Genomic DNA, 20,543 nt, shown 5'->3' with positions numbered 1-20,543 from the left:
TGTTGTTGTTGAGATGTCAAAGTTTTCTATATTCTAGATATTAATTCTCTATATATACATAGATATGTGACTTGCAAATACTTTCTCATATTCTGCGGTTTGATAGGCCCCTTTATGCACAAAAATTTTTCTTGATAGGGTCCTTCATGCACAAAAAATTTTCATTTTAATGAAGTCTAACTTGTCTATTTTTTCTTTGGTTGCCTGTGCCTTTGATGTTATATCCCCAAAATCACTGCCAAATCTAGATCCATGAAGCTTCCCTCTTTGTATTGTTCTAAGAGCTTTACAGTTGTCACTGTTACTTTTAAGGGTCCAACTTCATTCTTTTGCATGTGGATACCAAGTTTTCTCAGCACCATTTCTTGAAGAGATTGTCCTTTCCCCCACTGAATGGTGCTGGCCTTCTTGTTGAAAATCAGTTACCACATATGTGAGGGCTTACTTCTGGGCTCTCTATTCCATCAGTCCTTATGTCTGTCTATGCCAGTACCACATTGTTTCGACTACTGTAACACTGTAGTAAATTCTGAAATCAGTTAGTCCTCAACTTTGTTCTTTTTCAAGAATGCTTTAGCTATCTGGGAGTCCCTTGAGATTCCACATGAATTTTAAGATGGGTTTTTCTATTTCTGGAGATTTTGGTATCTTGGAGATTTTGATAGAAATTGCAATGAATCTGTAAATCACTTTGGGTAGTATTGACTTTTTAACAATATACAGACAAAACCAAGTGCTTATAAGATTCAGAATAGCGCAACTCATTTTTAATGGAAATGCATGATGGCACAGCCACACTGGTTTGACTATTTCTTATAAGATTAAACATACACTTACCAAATGGCCCCGGAATCCCACTTCTATGTATTTACCCTACAGACATAAAATCTTACATTCACATAAAAACCTGTACTCAAACGTTTATAATCGCTCTATCATTAATCACCAAAAGCTGAAAACATCCAAGTATCCTTCAATGAGTGACTGACTAAACAAATGGTGACACATTTATACAATGAAATACTGTTCAGCTATAAAAAGAAATGAACTATACGGGGCACGTAGGTGGCTCAGTCATTTAAGTGTCCAACTTAGGCCTAGGTCATGATCTCATGGTTCACGGGTTCAAGCCCCGCATCAGGTTCTGCACTGACAGCTCAGAGCCTGGAGCCTGCTTCAGATCTGCAGATTCAGTCTGACTCTCTCTGCCTTTCCCCTGCTCTCACTCTCTCTCTCTCAGAAACAAACAAACATTGGGGCGCCTGGGTGGCTCAGTCGGTTGAGTGTCCGACTTCAGCTCAGGTCACGATCTCACGGTCCGTGAGTTCGAGCCCCGCGTCGGGCTCTGGGCTGATGGCCCAGAGCCTGGAGCCTGCTTCCGATTCTGTGTCTCCCTCTCTCTCTGCTCCTCCCCCGTTCATGCTCTGTCTCTCTCTGTCTCAGAAATAAATAAACGTTAAAAAAAAAAAAAAAAAAAACATTAAAAAAATTTTAAAAAGAAAGAAATGAACTACTGACACATAAAACAACTCTAAGTGCAAAAAGTCAGTATCAAAAGGTTACATAGGTACACCTGGAGCCTCACTGGGATTCTCTCTCCTGCTGCCCCCCCAACTGCACTCTCTCTTTAAAAAATAAAAAATTTTTTAAAAATAAAAAAAACTGTAAATGCTTCAAATAAAAAAGGTATACCGTAGGATTCCATTTCTAGGACATTCTAGATAAGACAAAACTAAAAGTATGGAAAACGTGATTGCCAAATGTTGGAGGGGAAGGGAGCAGGGTAAGCTATAAAGGAAATGGCACGGGTATTGAAACTGTTCTGTATCCTAATTGTAGCAGTAGTTAATGCATATACTGCCAGTACACAAAAAATGTGTACTATTTTATTGTGCGGTATTAAATAAAATTTATTTTAAAATGTTATAAAATAATAAAGACAGGGGTGCCTGGGTGGCTCAGTTGAGTGGCCAACTTTGGCTCAGGTCACGATCTCGTGGTCTGTGAGTTCGAGCCCCACATCAGGCTCTGTGCTGACAGCTCGGAGCCTGGAGTCTGCTTTGGATACTGTGGTCTTCCTCTCTCTCTGCTCCTCCCCTGCTTGTGCTCTCTCTATCTCAAAAATAAATAAATGTTATAAAATAATAAAGACATAGAAAAATATTCATAATACACTATTAACTAAGTAAAGAGGGAAATAGTTTATAACATATCACTGCAATCCAAATTCTGTAAAAATACATTAAATAGAAAAAAGCAAAAAGAAATTATCACACACCAGAATGCTAACAATGGCCATCTCTAGCTAACAAAATCATAGGTGACTACTCTTTTCCTTAGTCTATTTGATATCCTATAATAAGGTAAATCACTTTTAAAATGAGAATTTTCAGGAGCACCTGGATGGCTCAGTTGGTTAAGTGTCTGGCTCTTGATTTCAGCTCAGATCATGGTTCATGGGTTCGAGACCCACATCAGGGCTCTGTAGTGACAGGGTGGAGGCTGCTTGGGATTCTCTTTCTCCCCTCTATCTCTCTCCCCCCTCAACCCACTTGCTCTCTCTCTCAAAAATAAATAAAAAACTTAAAAAAATTTTTTTTTCAAATGTGTGAAACCATGGGGGTTTTGGTGTTTTTGTTTGTTTATTTTGTTTTGTTTTTGAGAGAGAGACCGTAAGAGCAGGGGAGAGGGGCAGAGGGAGAAGGAGAGAGAATCTCAAACAGGCTCCATGCCCAACACAGAGCTTGACAAGGGACTCAATCTCACAACTGTGAGATCATGTCCTGAGCCACAATCAAGAGTCAGAAACTCAGGGGCACCTGGGTGGCTCAGTCGGTTAAGCGTCCGACTTCGGCTCAGGTCATGATCTCACGGTCTGTGAGTTCGAGCCCCGCATCGGGCTCTGTGCTGACAGCTCAGAGCCTGGAGCCCATTTCAGATTCTGTGTCTCCCTCTCTCTCTGCCCCTCCCCTGTTCATGCTCTGTCTCTCTCTGTCTCAAAAATAAACATTAAAAAAAAAAAAATTTTTTTAAAAAAGAGTCAGAAACTCAAATGACTGAGGTGCCCCAAAACTGTTTTTTAAAATCAGTTAATTCTGGGGCGCTTGGGTGGCTCAGTCGGTTGAGCGACCGACTTCAGCTCAGGTCACGATCTCACGGTTTGTGGGTTCCAGCCCCGCATCAGTGACAGCTCAGAGCCTGGAGCTGCTTCGGATTCTGTGTCTCCCTCTCTCTCTGCCCCTCCCCACTCATGCTCTGTCTCTGTCTCAGGAATAAACATAAAAAAATTTTTTTTTTTTAATTTTTTTTTCAACGTTTTTTATTTATTTTTGGGACAGAGAGAGACAGAGCATGAACGGGGGAGGGGCAGAGAGAGAGGGAGACACAGAGTCGGAAACAGGCTCCAGGCTCCGAGCCATCAGCCCAGAGCCTGACGCGGGGCTCGAACTCACGGAGCGCGAGATCGTGACCTGGCTGAAGTCGGACGCTCAACTGACTGCGCCACCCAGGCGCCCCCAAAAAATTTTTTTTTAATCAGTTAATTCTAATACCTACTTCAAGAAACAGTCAATTCTTTATCAATGCACTATCCATTTGCATTCCTGCAAAACTTGCAAAAATATTATCAAAAATACATGATCTTTGCAAACTGACAGGACACACTGTAAAATCCCATTTCCACAGAGATAACATCAGAGTTCAGTGCTTAAAATACTCTAACATAGTATAGAAAGACATCATTCGAAGTCAATCAAAAGGGTACAAAATCAGCGTTCTAACAAGACTTTTAAAATATAATTAAAGTAACCAAAAATAAAATCACTTAACAAAAGTTGTTAGTACACTATATTATTCAAAGCCAAAGTGAGTATTCCTGTAAAACAAAACTTGGTGCAAAGCAAAGCAAATTTGGTAAAGTTCAGTGTGTAGACCATGAAAAAGGGTAACAAATGGATAAAACGCAATGCAGGCATAGTATTATTCCAGGCAAAAGAACCAACATCTGCCTGAGCATGAAAGAGGGTCTCCAAAAGAGACAGACTCATTGGAATTAAGAGTTCCAAGTTCCGGAGTGCCCGGCTGGCTCAGTTGGTGCAGCATGCAGCTCTTGATCTTGGCGTCCTGAGTTTGGACCCACACTGGGTGTAGCTTACTTAAAAAATAAAATCTTAAAAAAAAAAAAAAAAAAAGTTCCAAGCTCTCTATTCACTTTATCCAAAAGTTCCACCAAACCACTTATTTTACAACAATCTTAAGTATCTGACATCAACTGACAAAGTTTTATTTATTTATTTTTTTTTCTGACAAAGTTTTAAGAACATAAATAATCGCCACTGAAGTTTCCGTGGATGGGACTCAATCTTTAAGGACCTACCCCATGCAAGAAATTCTGGGGCCTATTTCACATATGTTATTCAATTTGTCACAGTTAAAAATCTTTCAAACCACCTTGGACACAAAAGTTACATTCTTCCTTCATGATTTTGAACTGGCTATCATTAAGTAAAATTTGAGAGCTACCTTCCCTACTGATGTTGCTCAAGATAACTCTAACCATCTGTATATAAATTCCTGTTGCAACACAAAGTTGCCCATATGATAAGGAACTCAGCTACAAATCAATACAATTAGGTAATGCAGAACATGTACCCTGTGAATTTCTATTTGGAACTCATATTTGAAAGTACTGTTCTCTGTAGAATACAGATGGTACATGTATCTAAACTAGAGGTCACACAGACCTTTCATCATTCCTCACATAGCCTACATTTTAAGTCAGTCCAAGTCAAATTTCATCCAAATATGATGAAAATCCATCTAGCTGTTTTTGCATATACAGTATGCAAAAAAAGGGCAATAATAGGGCAAAAGAAACTTCCCTGGATTACCTGCCCTGTTTTCTAACATCACTAGGAACTTTGCTCAAGGGCTGCTTTCATAGACCCTTCCAGACCAAAGCACAGCACAAATTTACCCAACATCATCTCATACCAGCTCTAATTTCTTACAGCATTTATCACCACTTGATAGTGTGTGTGTGTGTGTGTGTGTGTGTGTGTGTGTGTGTGTGTGTAATATACCTCTTCCCACTAAACCACTGGCTCTAGGAAAGCAAGGACTTTGTTAACTACTGTATCGCCAGTGCTTGACACACAATAAATGTCTTTGAATAAATGAATCGTTTTCTATACTTTCAAAGAGCTTTTTAATAGATTAAAACTAAATGATAATGTAGCAAAATATAATAGTCTCACAGCTCTTGTTTTGGCTTGTTAACACAACATGAAACAAAGACAGTTCAGGCATGAAACTAGCTGTGGGCCTATTTTCCCCTATCTTACTCCTGGGCTGCCAGTATGAGGAGGTCACTGTCCTTGGCTCTAGTGACATTTTGGTGAACAAGTATCAGAGCACTTGGCTGGTTCAAAAAACAACCAAAACTGAATTATACTGAAAAGGACAAAACAGAAAGCAGAAGAGGGGGGCCTGGGTGGCTCAGGTAGGTGTCTGACTTTGGCTCAGGTCATGATCTCATGGTTTGTGAGTTCAAGCCCTGCATCCGACTCTGTGCTGACAGCCTGCTTCCTTCAAATTCTGTGACTCCCATTCTCTCTGCCCCTCCCCTGCTCACGCTGTCTCTCTCTCAAAAATAAATCAACATTAAAAAAATTTTTGAAAAAAGAAATACAGCAGCATAAATTTGGTTCCTGACATATCTCTGCTGCTTACAAGCATATTGCATTATATATTCACTAAATACAATTTAAAACACAATGGGGTAGGTTTTATTAGCAGACTAACTTGGGAGGTTTTTCTTACCCCAAAAATTAAGGCTAAATAGAACAATATTCAGTTCAAGATACTATTCAAGTGAAACTTGTCTCTCATTTATCCCAGACTTATCAAGAAGTTGGAACCTCTAAACCTATCTGCACATTAGAATCACCTGGTATCCTGTTCGGGCGACTGGGTGGCTCAGTCGGTTAAGCGTCCGACTTCAGCTCAGGTCATGATCTCACAGTTCGTGGGTTTGAGCCCCGCATCGGGTTCTGTGCTGACAGCTCAGAGCTTGGAGCCTGCTTTGGATTCCATGTCTCCTTCTCTCTCTGCCCTTCCCCTGCTCCCTCTCTCGCTCTCTCTCAAAAATAAATAAACATTAAAAAAAAATTTATATAGAATCACCTGGTATGCTGTTAAAAAACAAAACAAAAAAAAAAAACAAAACCCTGGCTTCCACTCCAGACAACTTGAGTCAGAATAATGGGACCCCAAGCAGAATCTTTTTTTTAACTTCCCCTGATGATTCTAATGAACAACCAAGGCTGAGAACCACTGCCCTATGCCATCTCCCCAATCTTCTCTCCTACTTCATAAATCAAAGTAAAAGTACAGAAACAAATCATGAAGATTTAAATTCCTGGCACCCACAATAAATCTCAATCCTATCTGCCCCTTCTAACATTTCTATCATTTCCCCTAAAAAGTAAGCATAATATTTATCTCCCCTAAAATACATCCCTGATTTAATATAGTCAAATGAGACCACAGTTACTTCCTTTTAGGGGCACTACCCTTCTCACAAACTATTTTATATAGCAATTACTTTATTCTTTTTTGTTATTTGTACATCTATTATCCCCTATTTTATACCCAAAGAGTTTGTCTTAACTTTTTTGTTTCCTTCACATCTGAAGTGCTACAGTCTACAAAGACATTTCTATATTCATTATCAGATAATGAAGTAGTCTAAGCAAAAATTATCAGACCAGGGGTGCCTGGCTGATTCAGTCAGTAGAGAATGCAAGTCTTGATCTCAGGATCAAGCCCCACGCTGGGTGTGGAGCCTACTTTACAAAAAAAAAAAAAAATTGTATAATAAAAAAGTAAATAAAAATAAATAGTTTAAAAAAAGAATTACCACCCCTTTTAAAGATGGTAACTCTGAGAAGTTATCTTGCCAAAGGCATGAGGCCATCAGCAATGCAATGCACATATCAGTGGTATCTCCCTCCCAACACTCTCCCCACTGCTCTTACATACTATTGTAGAGAAATCTGTTATTGTTTATATTCTATCAACTAACTGATACTAAAAACATAGCTCCTATAAAAATAGGTCCCTAAATTTTTTACCTTAAACTAGAAGTCCTTACACTGAGAAATATGGGAGCCATAGGTCGGAGGGACCAAATCCAAGATCCTCAGGCCATCTATCACTCCCAGCCTTGTGCTTTGCACTCTAATACCAAAGGGCTTAATAACAAATACTGCCTGCTTCATGCCTCTACTCTTGCTTATGCTACCTAACTCTATCAACTTGTCTAGAAAGGTTTCCAAATTGGGAGGCAGGGGAGAATTCAAATTCATCTTTATCCCAATATGGCAGGCAAACATTTGTTGAATTAAGCTATATAATTAAAAACCCCAACCCAAAAGTAACATTAATTGAGTGCTTATGGTAGGTTAAGCAGTAACTACATGTGTCAGGTTATTTAATCTTTCCAGGGGTGCCTAGCTGGCTTAGTCAGTCAAGCATCTGACTCTTGATCTCAGGGTCCTCAGTTCAAGCTCCACACTGGGTGTGGAGCCTACTTAAAAAAAATTTAATCTTTCCAATAACCCAACAAGTTAAGGGTGCCAGAGAGAGGTTAAGAATGTTGCCTAAGGGCACAGATAGTAAGTGGTAAATCATTGACTGAAGGCATTCTGGCTCCAGAACCAATATCCTTAACCACTAGGCTCAGTCTTCCTAACCTGTGTCCCCAAATCCTCAAGCTTCAACTCTGAATTCCCAATACCTCCTGGACATCTCTACTTGGATGTCCTTCAAGAACCTCAAAATTAATGTAAGTTAAATCACTCTCTCCCTCTTGCTCCCCAATCTTCTCCAACAAAAACCACTCTTCACACCTTCTTGTACTGCTTATTTGGGTTAATACACACCATTTACCCAGTTACCTAAAGTAGGAATCCACGCATGAGTGCTTTTCACCTTGTCCATCTCTCTCATCCCCCACATTCACCAAATTACACTGTTCCTACCTTTCAAACTTACAGAAAGCTCTCATCACTTCTCACACCTGAGCATTAGCTTCAAACCTCTCTAAAAACAAATTTTATCATGTGATAACCTACAGTGGCTCCCTACCACTGACATCAAGTCAAATTTCTTAGCAAAACAGATTATGATCTTCTGTTTGCCTATCTCTCAGCTTCAGCTCTAACCATCCCCTCACACACCTTAACCCCCAATGTCTTTCCTTGAAAATCTCTTTGTTACTTGAATTCACCATGTTTTGAAAGACCAACAGCTCTCCCCACAAGCAAGTACCCTAGCTTAAGATGATGATCCCTATAACATTCCCTCCCACTACCTCATCTTTCAAAATGGATCATAAAAACAACCTCCTTTGAGAAGCCTTCTTTTTTTCCCTCGGGTTGAAGAAACTTCCTCCTGTGTACTCACACAGCATTGTGCATATCTATATCACACTACTTATGACATTACGCTAAAATGGTTTACCTAAACACATCACCAAGCATACATTCAAAGGCCAAAATGTTGTCTTAATTATTTTGTGTTCCTGTGCTAGCATAGTGTTGCTCTTTTAACAATTTCAACTCCAAAATCAATTCACTTACATAGTTTATATTTCTCCTGTAATACAGAAGTTATTATTTTATGCCCATTAGATTTCACCCAGTCACATTTCCACATGCATGGAAAACTGGAAGAATACTGCCATTTCAACAGAATATCTGTAGCAAAAATGTCTACTACACTTAAATAGCCCCTACTACCAAAGAATAAAAACATAACAAAAAACACTTATAGAGTACACATGTTACACAACCACTTCATGGGATAGGCACTATTATTATCCTCCTTTTGTAGATGAACTTCAAAATTAAATAGAACCAAGACTTAAGATCAAAATGTTCGGCTCCAGAATTTGATCTCTTATAGTGACTCTCAATAAGCCTAAAACTACTAAAAGACCAAGATAAATTCTCACTAGAGCAAAACCATCTTTGAACAGGTAATAGGAAAACTTGGGAGATAAAAGTTAAAAAACCGGATAAACTTCAAGGATCTTAAAAACAATCTTAATATAGGGGCACCTGGGGGGGCTCAGTCAGTTTAGTGTCCGACTTCAGCTCAGGTCATGATCCCACCGTTCATAGGTTTGAGCCCCATGCTGGGCTATGTGATGGCAGCTCAGAGCCTGGAGCCTGCTTCAGATACTATGTCTCCCTCTCTCTCTGCCCCACCCCCCTTCAAAAATAAATATATATTTTTTAAAAATCTTAATATAAATTTTTAGTCTTAATATAAATTTACTCTAATTGTGGCAAAATGTTTTGTTAATAAAATAGTAAATTGGGGCACCTGGCTGGATCAGCTGGTAGAGCATGTGACCCTTGATTTCAGAGATCTAAGTTCAAGCCCCACATTCAGTATAGAAATTACTTAAAAATAAAATCTCAGGTCATGATCTCACACTCCGTGAGTTCAAGCCCCGCGTTGGGCTCTGTGCTAACAGCTCAGAGCCTGGAGCCTGCTTCAGATTCTGTGTCTCCCCCTCTCTCTGCCCCTCCCTTGCTCATGCTCTGTCTCTCTCTGTCTCAAAAATAAATAAAAACATTAAAAAAAATTTTTTTAATAATAAAATCTTAAATAAATAAAACAAATCTTTGACATAAGATAGGTCATCACGTTTCATTACTAAAGTCAGTCAATTGCAACATCAAGTTTGTACTCAGCCCACAAAGAGATCTGACCAATTAAGTTTTTATAAAGAACTCAGATGTATCCAGAAAACAAATATTTTCTAAGGCTACTAAAATTCCAATTCTATACTGTCTTATATTATCTTTCATAAAAGAATAATTGAGACTAGGAAGGCTACATGAACCAAAGTCAGGAAATAGGAAGTGGTCTGAACCATCTACAATTTCTAAAACAGACCTACAGGATGATTTTGCAGTTTATCCAAATTAATGCATGCCTAATTCAGCAGTAGTGAGAAAAATATTACCACTTCTAACAAAGTGATAGTAACTAAGAGTTGTATCCCAAAAATTAGATCTTGAGAAATATGCAGGTAACCTAACTAGTTTTCTATACTCCAAGACTTCTTGATGCAGGCAGCTCTGGGCTTTGAGTCTGAACAGCAAGTTCTTATCAAACAAAAAGTAAATAAAGAAGCAAAAATTCACCCAATCTGAACTTCACTGCACCTGGAGTACAGTAACCTTTTTCTCATTTATGACCATCGTGGTAATTTCTCAAATCAAAATCAACATCTATACAGGAAAAGGAAAAAGGGAAATATTCATAAAGAAATGTGAAACTAGAGCGTTGGTCTAAAAACACTAAGCAGCTTTGGAGTTTCCTCACCATGACAGAAATCTGGAACCTACTTCAGAAACAGAAGAGACATGATTTCCTTTTACACATATGCTACAACACCTATTGATTAATATCCATATATCTTCTGTTACTTATGTAGATATACTACATGAACAATCCATATATACACAGAACTAGTAATAGAACAGTCTTAACTTCATTCTGACATTCAGCCACACCAATACACTGCAAGACATTTATCCAGAGATAATATTTGTCACCAACATTTACATTTCCAACTATAACTCAACAGTATCTATCCTCTGTACATAACACTAAAGCAGTGAACATTTTTTCTAAAGTAATAGTGAGGAACGTGGCAATACTAAGCATCCACGAGGCTTAAGAGAATTAACATTCACTGTATACAAATGCTAAGCAGTGTTAGGCACTTTAAATATGTTTACCACTTAATCTACACAACCACCCTATTAAAGGTTAATCTTAATTTACAAATGAGGAAGTTGAAATTCAGGAATTTTAGAGAGTGAGTTAGTGAGCTAAAATTCAAAATTCAGGGGCGCCTGGGTGGCTCAGTCGGTTGAGCGTCCGACTTTGGCTCAGGTCGTGATCTCGCCGTCTGTGAGTTCGAGCCCTGCGTCGGGCTCTGTGCTGACAGCTCAGAGCCTGGAGCCTGTTTCAGATTCTGTGTCTCCCTCTCTGACCCTCTGACCCTCCCCCATTCATGCTCTGTCTCAAAAATAAATAAACGTTAAAAAAAATTTTTTTAATAAAATTCAAAATTCAGAATACCCATTCTCTTTCCGCATGCCCTCAAAAAAGTGTATTAAAAAAACAAACAATATAAAATGTACTACATTGGGGGGAGGGGTACTATTTCAGAAAGCAAGAGGATACATTACCACTAGTAGTTAAATAATACAAGAAAATGCTGAACAAAGGGCTTAGGACCAACCCCTGGTACCTGGTGGATTTAATAAAGAATGTTGATTCCATAAAAAAGAAAAAAAAAAAAAAAAAACCTGAACAATACCTTACTCAAAGCAAAAATTAGATGGATTCTGCTGAATGGTAATAAGTGGTAAATATGAAAAATAAAGTTAAACTTTCGGGTTAAGTTCAAAAGATTTAACAGAGAATACCAAAAAGGTTTAAGTAAAAAAGGAGTATTTACAAAGATTTACAATTAATAGAAGAAATATTTTTGAACAGTAAACACACTGTTCTAAAAACTTTCTGTGTATTAACACTTAATTCTCATGATTAGTACAATTATCATCCCCATTTTGCAAATGGGGAAACTGCAACAGGAATGTTAAGTAATTTAGTCAAGGTTACACAGTTAAATTGGGAGGTGGGGGAAAGCAGAAATTGGGATCTTAACCAGAGCCAACTATTGGGAGGTGGGGGAAAGCAGAAATTGGGATCTTAACCAGAGCCAACTGTCTCCAAAACCAAGCTCCTCCCTTAACTGTTATGCTAAACTGCATGAACAAACAAAAGCTAAAGAGAACATATCTAGCAATATAAACAATATGGTCAAGTGGTATATGTAGAGCTATTTTGATTTTTAAAATCCAAACTGCACAAATTTTCATTAGGGAATTGCAAATTAAAACAATGAGGTCCCACTACACACCTATCTGAATGGCCACAATCCAAACAAAAATCAGAGTGCTAAGAGGGATTTGGAGCAACAGGAATTCTCATTCAATACCACTGGGAAAACAAAATAGTACAGCTGCTTTGGAAGACCATTTGACAGTTTCTTACAAAACTAAACATATTCCTAACATATGATCTGGGATTCACGTTCCTTGGCATTTCCCAAATGAACTAAAAACTTATGTCCACACAAAAGCCTGCACACAAATATTTGTAGCAGCTTTATTATACATAACTGCTGCAACCTAGAAGCAACCAAGATGTCCTTCAATAGATGAATGGGTAAATAAACTGTGGTACATCCAGACAATGGAATATTACTCAACGTTTACAAGCAGTGAGTTAGCAAGCCATCAAAAGACATGGAAGAATTAAATGCATATTCCTTTTTTTTAAATGTTTTTACTTTTTAGATTTAATTTTTAAGTAATCTCTACACCCAATGTGGGGCTCAAACCCACAACCCCAAGATCAAGAGTCACACGCTCCACTGACTGAGCCAGACAGGCACTCCTTAAAAATGGATATTCCTAAGTGAAAGAAGCCAAACTGAAAAGGCTACATCCTGTATAATTCCAACTATATGACATTCCAGAAAAGGCAAAACCACAGACAGTCAAAAGATCACAAAGTGGCAGGGGGTAGGAGAGAGGGATGGGTGAACAGGCAGAGCACAGAGGATTTTTATGAAAGTGAAACTGTTTGGTATGACATATCCATTTGTCAGAACCCAGAGAATGTACAACACCAAAAGTGAGCATTAACATCAACTAGAGACTTGCGTGATAATGATGTGTTAATGCAGGTTCACTGATTATAACAAACAGTGAAGGAAGGTTGTGTGTGCACAGGGGCAGGAGGTATATAGGAACACTGTACTCTTCTCCTCAATTTTTACTATGAACCTAAAGCTACTCTTAAAAAATCTGTTTAAGAAAAGAATGAGGGGCGCCTGGGTGGTGCAGTTGGTTAACGTCCGACTCTGGATCTTGGCTCAAGTCATGATATGATCTTCAAGCCCCACATGGGGATCTGTGCTGATGGTGTGGAGCCTGCTTGGGATTCTCTCTCTCCTTCCTTGTGCCCTTCCCTCACTTGTGCGCTCGCACTCTCAAAAATAAATAAACTTTAAAAAAGAAAGAAAAAAAAGGCAAAGAAGGTGTTTATTTTAGCAGTTAGTATGTAAGACAGCATACATTTAACACTCATTAGCATATATGCATAAATTTAAAATATTCATTAATATTCTGTACTAGGCATTCTGAGGAGGGGATATAAACAAGAGGACAGGTTCCTTCCCTTAAGGAGTTTTAAATATAGTTAAATGGACATCGTATATTCACAAAAAGCTAAATAAAATGGAATTTAAATAGTTCAAGACAAAAAACACACCACAAACAGTAAGTTGCCAAATTACTAAAATAGACATTAAGAGGACAATATGTGCTTAGGGGTTCAGTGGATCACTTCAGGCCAAAAGAATCAGGAAGTTAAGATCTGCTCCAGGTCTTGAAAAATGGCTAAAATATGTCTGGAGGGAATTGGTGCATTCCAAGAAAGAGCAAAACTACTGAGTTAGGAAAGAAAATTAAGTGAACCAGTTCACAAAACTAAATAGGGAGATAAGACCAGAGAGACTGGTAGAGGCCAAATCATGGAAGTCAAAGAATGCCAAACTAAGGAACTGGCCTAGACACTGAGAAATCTTAACTCTTAAACACTAAAATGGATCAAATACTTGCCTAACGTGTTATACTGATAGCTCTTAACATAATGAAAAGTGTATTTATAAACATTTCATATCAGATACAGATACACTGAAGACATATACTAGTAGACACAGTCAAAAATTCACTACCTTTGCCACCCAACTGAAATATACACACAAGTCCTGCTTCCATCCTTCAATTTCCCATCTACACTAATAGGCTACCTATAACCCTATAACCTGAACCCATTCAGAAGACATACTACTCTGTCACCCAAGAACACTCTTCTTCCCCTGATACAAAGATGTCTTTCCTCTGGGGTATGAAAGAAGTGGCTCCTTGCCCCTTAAAGAGGGGTCATGTTAGGACCATGGTCACTGCTGGCACCTCCTCCTTATTCTATTTATAGGACTGTCACCCTCTATTAATCATCAAAAGCAAACCTACCCATAAAGCAAACCTACATAGCAAACCTCTATGTAAAGTCTACACATATTCCAGGCAAGACAAAAAATGCAGCATTCCCTCCCCAATCACCTGAACAGATGACATACACAAGACTCTATACAACCTCTGGTAATTATTTTTAATAACTGCAATTCTCATAAATGAAAACATTTCAAATTTTGTCCATTGTTACTTTCAAACCTTTTCTGTAATACTTTTGTTTGCCATAAACTCTTCTACATATTTTAAATTACATACTCAATCTTCAATGCATGGGCATCTGCAATTGTATTCAATCCCATACTTTTCTAATTAACAAATGCCCCAACTTATCCCAGCTAAGTTATCCCCAATCAGTGCTGTACCTTTAAACTTGTATTACAACTCTAAGCCCCTCCCCTTTAGTAATCTACCACTACAGTGACTATTCTCTTCCCTTTAATGAGACACATTCATATATGTCCAATTTCCCCAACTACTTATAACAAACTCTGACATACACTGTTTTTCTCAAACATAGCCTCCAAATATAAAAACACCCTATTAAATTCCATTCTAACAAAAACATTTTAAAACTTCTGTTAATACTACTTTTTATAAAAAAATCCAAATACATATCCTATGATAGCAAGTAGTCAAAGCTTAAAATCATGAAAGACAGCATTAGATAATGTTTAAAGACACAAGCATATACTAAAAAAACAGAATCAGGGATACATGATTGTTCATTTTAATTATTCTTTATACCTTTTTGTGTTTGAAATATTTTACATGAGAAGAAAGATATCCAATTACTAGTGAGTATCTCCCTCTCTACATAGTGACAAGTTGTTACCTCCATATTGCAGTTACTGTGAATTGCTACATCTGGGACACCCCTCCTGTCCTTTACCTAAGCCAAGAAAAGAAAAATTACAAGCCTACAATCCAAACTTTCTCTTAGACATATCTTAGATAGGATCCGGGTTTATATTCTGTAGCTGTATACAATCCATTTCTTTCACATCTCTCACATCCACAGAAGTTAAATCTCTTATTTTATCTTTCTATCCCTACATTGTCATTAACTCTTACGTGCCTTACTACACTAGAATAATGACCTGTCCATATTTGCGCATGTTACAAGTGAATTGATATACCACATAACTCATTTCGTTGGCTAAATGCACACAGTCATATACATTATATCTCTATGCAGAAGTCTAACTCACTCATACACTAACTTTTCAATCTCAATTTATAACATCTAAATTAAGCCACACATCACTTCACCGCAAATGAAATGTCATCTCAGCCAAACATAACTAACTTGGCCAGGGCAATTCCAAACAACTCCACTCCAGTCCACTGAGCGTTCACCTAATAATGCATGGAGTCTCGTCCCTGGAACAACGTTTACATCACCCAGAACAGTTCTCCTCCACTGGTGAGATCCAGACATACCTCCAAATCCCAACTTTCGGCCTGCTGTGGTAAAACAAGTAGAGAGGACCTTAAGTTTCACCTCATTACAAAGCCAAAGGAATCTGTATTTCATACACCGCAGGTCCTGAGCTTCTCATCACTGGGGAACAGAAGTTGGAAGCCCCGAACTAGGGAACAAGGTCTAGTCTTCCATGGCGTCCGTCCTAAAGTCTTCGACGGAACCGTTCAGGCAGCTGGACCGCCTACTTTTCTCCCCACCCCCACTCCAGGCGCACCCCACCCCCACCCCCGGTGCGAAGCCCGCGGTACATCCCTGCACCTGCGGATCCTACGAACAGTCGAGTATTCACTTCTCTCTACCAGAGGGGAGGGCTTACATGCTGGCTCCGACGCTCGCCTCTGGCCACCAGGCTCTCACGTCGGGCCCAACCCTGCGACCCGCTGGCTCTCTGATCTAGCAGAAGGCATCACCAACACCTTCTCCAGGACCGACCGGGCGTCTGGCCTTCTCAGGTGCAGAGCTCCGAGGCCTCCTCACCTCTCCCAGAGAACCAACCTACACCGGACGCTCAAGGCCCGAAGGCAACTCCCACCACTCCCCGACTCGCCAGTCTTTTCTTCCCAGCTGCAGCCGCTGAAAAAGCCAAGTCCTACGGTCCTCCTCCATCAGCTTCCGGGCCTCGGGTCACAGACAGGCCTGAGCCCCCCAGCCCTGCCCAGCGCTACCCCATTCCCGTCACGCCGCTTCCCCTCCTCCCAAGGCCGAGCCCCGGGGCTGGGCGGCTTCCTTCTCCGGCATCCCGCGGGCCCCGCTCCTCCCGCGGCGGGCCCGGCCCCCGCCCGGCGTGCCGCACACTCACCGCTGAGCGCTGAGGCCTGCAGAGTGGCCCCCGAGGTGCCGTCGATGACTTTGATGGTCCCGCGACTGGTGACGGCCAGGATGGCGTTGAGCGCCGGGTGGTAGGAGAGGCTGTGCAGCCCTTCGGCGTCGCAGCGCATGCAGCCGTCCCGCAGCACCAGCCACTCCGAGACCCCGGCCGCTCCCGCCCCCGCCGCCGAGGAGCAGCCCGAGCCCGAGGCCGCCGCAGCCGCAGCCGCCATCTTCCGGCCTGCGCTCAGCACAATCACACTGGGAAGCGGCTCAGTGACAGTCCCGGGAGGTGCAGCACCACCGCCAGTCACCATCCGGGGCCAGGGGGCAAGCGGAGCGCGTTAGCCGGAAGTGAAGTCAGGCGCCGGCACGCACGCGGGACGTCGGCCGCGCGCCCGGAGGGACCAAGCTCAGAGGGAGGTTGGCGGGGGAGGGGGACAGCGAACGAAAGAGGCGGGACCCGGAGAGGGGGCGGGCGGCGAGCGGCTGGAGCATGCGCGGGAGGGCTCGCGCTTGCCACGCGCCCTGGGTCCCGCCAGCTTCGCGTCCGCAATGTCCCAGTTTTTTTTTTTCCCTGAGTGTGGGGAGTGGCCGATGCCTGAGCCCCGCCCCGCTCCCTTGCTCCTGGCGGTGGGGGTTGGGCTCCCTGTGTTTCCGCTAGGCGGGGACCCCGGCCCGTGGGACTTGTGTGAGACGCGCCGAGGCCCTTTGCGGTGTTTCCAGCTGCATCTGGACGGTTCCCTGCAGGAGTGGTGCAGCTGTTTGGCGGTGGCCGTAAGGAGACCCAGGGTTTGAGCCACGGCTCTAGTCTACAAGTAAGCAGTCTGAAAAACCTCTGGTCTGGACTGGGAGAAACCAAACGACCTTTGGACCCGATGTCTATTGCACGCCGCCATTCCCAGATCTTTTTGTTGAACAGAAGTGCCACCTAAGAGTTCTATGCTGGAAGCATATAAATTAGTGTCTTATCCCCATCCCAAACAAGTCAAATTATGTGAAGTGTTAATAGGTGTGTGGGGGTGTTGTGAGACCAGAAAAGACTATAGTCAAGTAAATTTATTAAGCATACCCACTAGCAATGCATTTTTAATCCTTTTATTTAAAAATAATTATTAGATTCACAGTTGCAAATACAGTACAGACCTCTGTGGTCTGCTTCCCCAAAACCTATCCATAACCCTTATCTGTCAAAAAAAAAAAAAATTGGACAAACTCAAATTGAGGGACTTCTGTAAAATACCTGACCAATACTCCTCAAAGGTAGGGCAGGTCCAATTTACTCAGTTTCCCCCAACAGTTACATGTTACATAAGTTTAGTACACTGTCAAAAGCATTTGACATTTATATGTTGTGTATATAATTCTATCACACATGTTATCACGTGTAGATTCCTGCACCACAATGAGGATAGAGAACTTATGTTCTGTGTGTCTTGGGATCATTCAGTTATCTTGGAAAGCCTAAATTCTTAAAACCTAAAGTGCTGTTGTGAGAATTAAGAATCATGTAAAATAGCATCGTGTAGAATAGCATCTGACATATAGTAGATGATCAATAAAAGTTATGAAAGTTGTCTTCCCACATTCCTGCATACTTCATTAAGGAATCTTCATAAACTATCCCAACTATATCTTAAACCTATTTATTTGTATGCAAAGTTTTGGTGGGTTTTTTTGTTTGTTTGTTTTGAGAGAGAATATGCACAGAGGGAGCTGGAGACCTAGAAGCAGGGAGAGAGAACCCCAAGCAGGCTCTGTGCTGTCAGTGCAGAGCCCATTTCACAAACCATGAAATCATGACCTGAAGGGAAATCAAGAGCCAGGCGCTTAACCAACTGAGCCTCCCCAGTGCCCCCAAAATTGTACTCATATAATCTATTCATTCCATTGTGGAATGGCAAATATGCCATTTCTTTAAATGTACATTGTTTAGAGAGAGAGTATGATCAGGGAAGGGGCAGAGAGAGGGGGACAGAGGATCCAAAGTGGGCTCTGTGCCAACAGTAGCAAGCCTGATGCGGGGCTGGAACTCACAAACCGTGAGATCATGACCTGAGCCCAAGTCAGACACTGAACAGACTGAGCCACCCAGGTGACAAATATGCCATTTTAATCTATTGTTGGGAGACAATATATAATAAAGTGAAAAAATGCCCCCAAGTATTAAAGTCTAAATGAATACCTGATTTTGAGTCACTGTGGCCTCATTTATCAGCTCTATCTATGAACCTGGGCAAGTCACTTATACATTCTGAGAAATTTCCACCAGTGTCAATTGGCAATGATAAAATTATTTGCCCTCCTTAGGTTTGTTACAAGACTTGTAAATTGTAAAACTTATGAAAGTACTTGTAAACTATAAAAATGGAAACAAAGGAGTTCAGTGGCTTGATCCAGGTCTCATAACTTATGAGGAGGGAATAACAGCAAGCTAGACTTTAAACTCAGGCAGTTTGACTCCAGAACCCAGACTCCTGCTCAGAACTTCAGTGTCTTGAGGTAAATACAGTAATGCAAATAATCAAATCTAAATGTAATTGGGGTGTCATTATAAAAGTGTTTTGTTATCTCAGGACACAAGCAGAAACTAAAAACTGCCATTTCAAAGTTGTTTTCTGCTTGGGCGCCTGGGTGGCTCAGTTGGCTAAGTGTCTGATTTTGGTTCAGGTCATGATCCCCCAGTCCAGTCCATGAGTTGGAGCCCCACATCAGCTCTGTGCTGACAGCTCAGAGCCTGGATCCTGCTTTGGATTGTGTGTCTCCCTTATTCTCTGCCCCTCCCCCACTCACACTCTGTCTCTGTTTCTTTCGAAAATAAATAAACAATAAAATAAAAATAGAATAAATAAAAACAAAGTTATTTTCTGTCAAGATTCATTTGGGCCACACTTTTCCATTAATCTGAAAGGGTACCTGAATAGGCCTTGAATGCAAATCAAGCTCCTCATCTTATTGATAGGGAAAACAAACAACCTGAACACTAAATTTAAACTTGGTGTACTTCAGTGTTGTACTATAATGAAAAAATTGAGACACAGTTGTTATCTGTTAGCCTGTGTTACATTTTTTTGATTAGGAAAAAAATCATTCTTTTCTCTCTATGAATTTAGACTGCTTTTACCTATAGCATTTTCCAAAGCTATTTACCCAGAAGATGTTCTGAAATAAAACACTTCCATAATCAAAGAAATTTAGGAACCAAGTCCCCCTATATTTCTCCTCTTGGAAGATTTATAATACACATTAGCATACCAAAAGCTCTGAGACCTCCTATGATAAACAATCCTATTTAACCTTCTTTAACCAGCATTTCACAAACTCCTATCAACAAAATCCTGCAAAACAAGTGTTTCACGAGCACTCTTCAGTGTAACTTATTGCTTGTTTTTGTGAATATGTACTTTTGTTTGAGCACTTGCTGAGGTCTCAAAGACTGCAGTCAAGTGTTTCAGGACCCAGCTTAAGTTTCCTTAAATTGAAGTGATCATAAAAATGAAACTGGCCAAGACTGGATGAAGTTTAGCATCAACTGTGTTGATTTTGTTCTGCAGGTGGAGTTAAGAACCAAGACTTTTTCTTTTTTTTTTTTTTAAGTAGGCTCCACACCCAAAGTGGGGCTTGAACTCACTACCTTGAGGTCTAGAGTTGCATGCCTTACCAACTGAGCCAGCCATGCACTCCAAGAACAAATACTTCTAACTTTGAAAATACACTGATTTTCAAGGCTAGTCTATTTTGAAGTGATGGACTTTTGAGGGCCTCCAGCCAAGCCATTTTGGGCACAGGTGGTGATTGCCTAAAGAAAGTAGAAATTCCCTGGGGCACCTGCGTGGCTCAGTCAGTTGAGCATTTGACTTTAGCTCAGATCATAATCTCATGGTTCCTGGTTCAAGCCCCACATTGGGCTCTCTGCTGTCAGCATGCAGCCGCTTTGGATCCTCTGTCCGTCCCCCACTCCCGCCTTCTCTGCATCTCGCAGATCATGCGCTCTCTCTCTCTCTCTCAAAAATAAATAAAGATTAAAAAAAAAGAAGAAGAAAGTAGAAATTCCT

General features: G+C 40.7%; 1 protein-coding gene across 11 annotated transcripts in view; it reads right to left on the bottom strand.

The window, feature by feature from the left end:
• BIRC6 (baculoviral IAP repeat containing 6) overlaps positions 1 to 16,905 on the bottom strand; it is a 225,829-nt gene extending 208,924 nt beyond the window's left edge. For 10 of the 11 annotated variants that reach the window (XM_058682986.1, XM_058682989.1, XM_058682988.1 and 7 more), the window contains exon 1: positions 16,481 to 16,897. In XM_058682986.1, coding sequence (XP_058538969.1) covers positions 16,481 to 16,805 — 325 coding nt within the window. In that variant the 5' untranslated portion in view covers positions 16,806 to 16,897. Of the gene's footprint in view, positions 1 to 16,480 lie in introns of all 11 variants that reach the window. The other variant, XR_009248332.1, reaches the window with a different exon arrangement.
• Positions 16,906 to 20,543: the final 3,638 nt, after the last annotated feature.

The sequence above is a fragment of the Neofelis nebulosa genome, chromosome 9 (genome assembly GCF_028018385.1).
Source record: "Neofelis nebulosa isolate mNeoNeb1 chromosome 9, mNeoNeb1.pri, whole genome shotgun sequence".
NCBI classification, from domain to species: Eukaryota; Metazoa; Chordata; class Mammalia; order Carnivora; family Felidae; genus Neofelis; species Neofelis nebulosa.
Note: the sequence above shows the minus strand (reverse complement) of the source record. Positions and strands in the feature narration are given on the sequence as shown.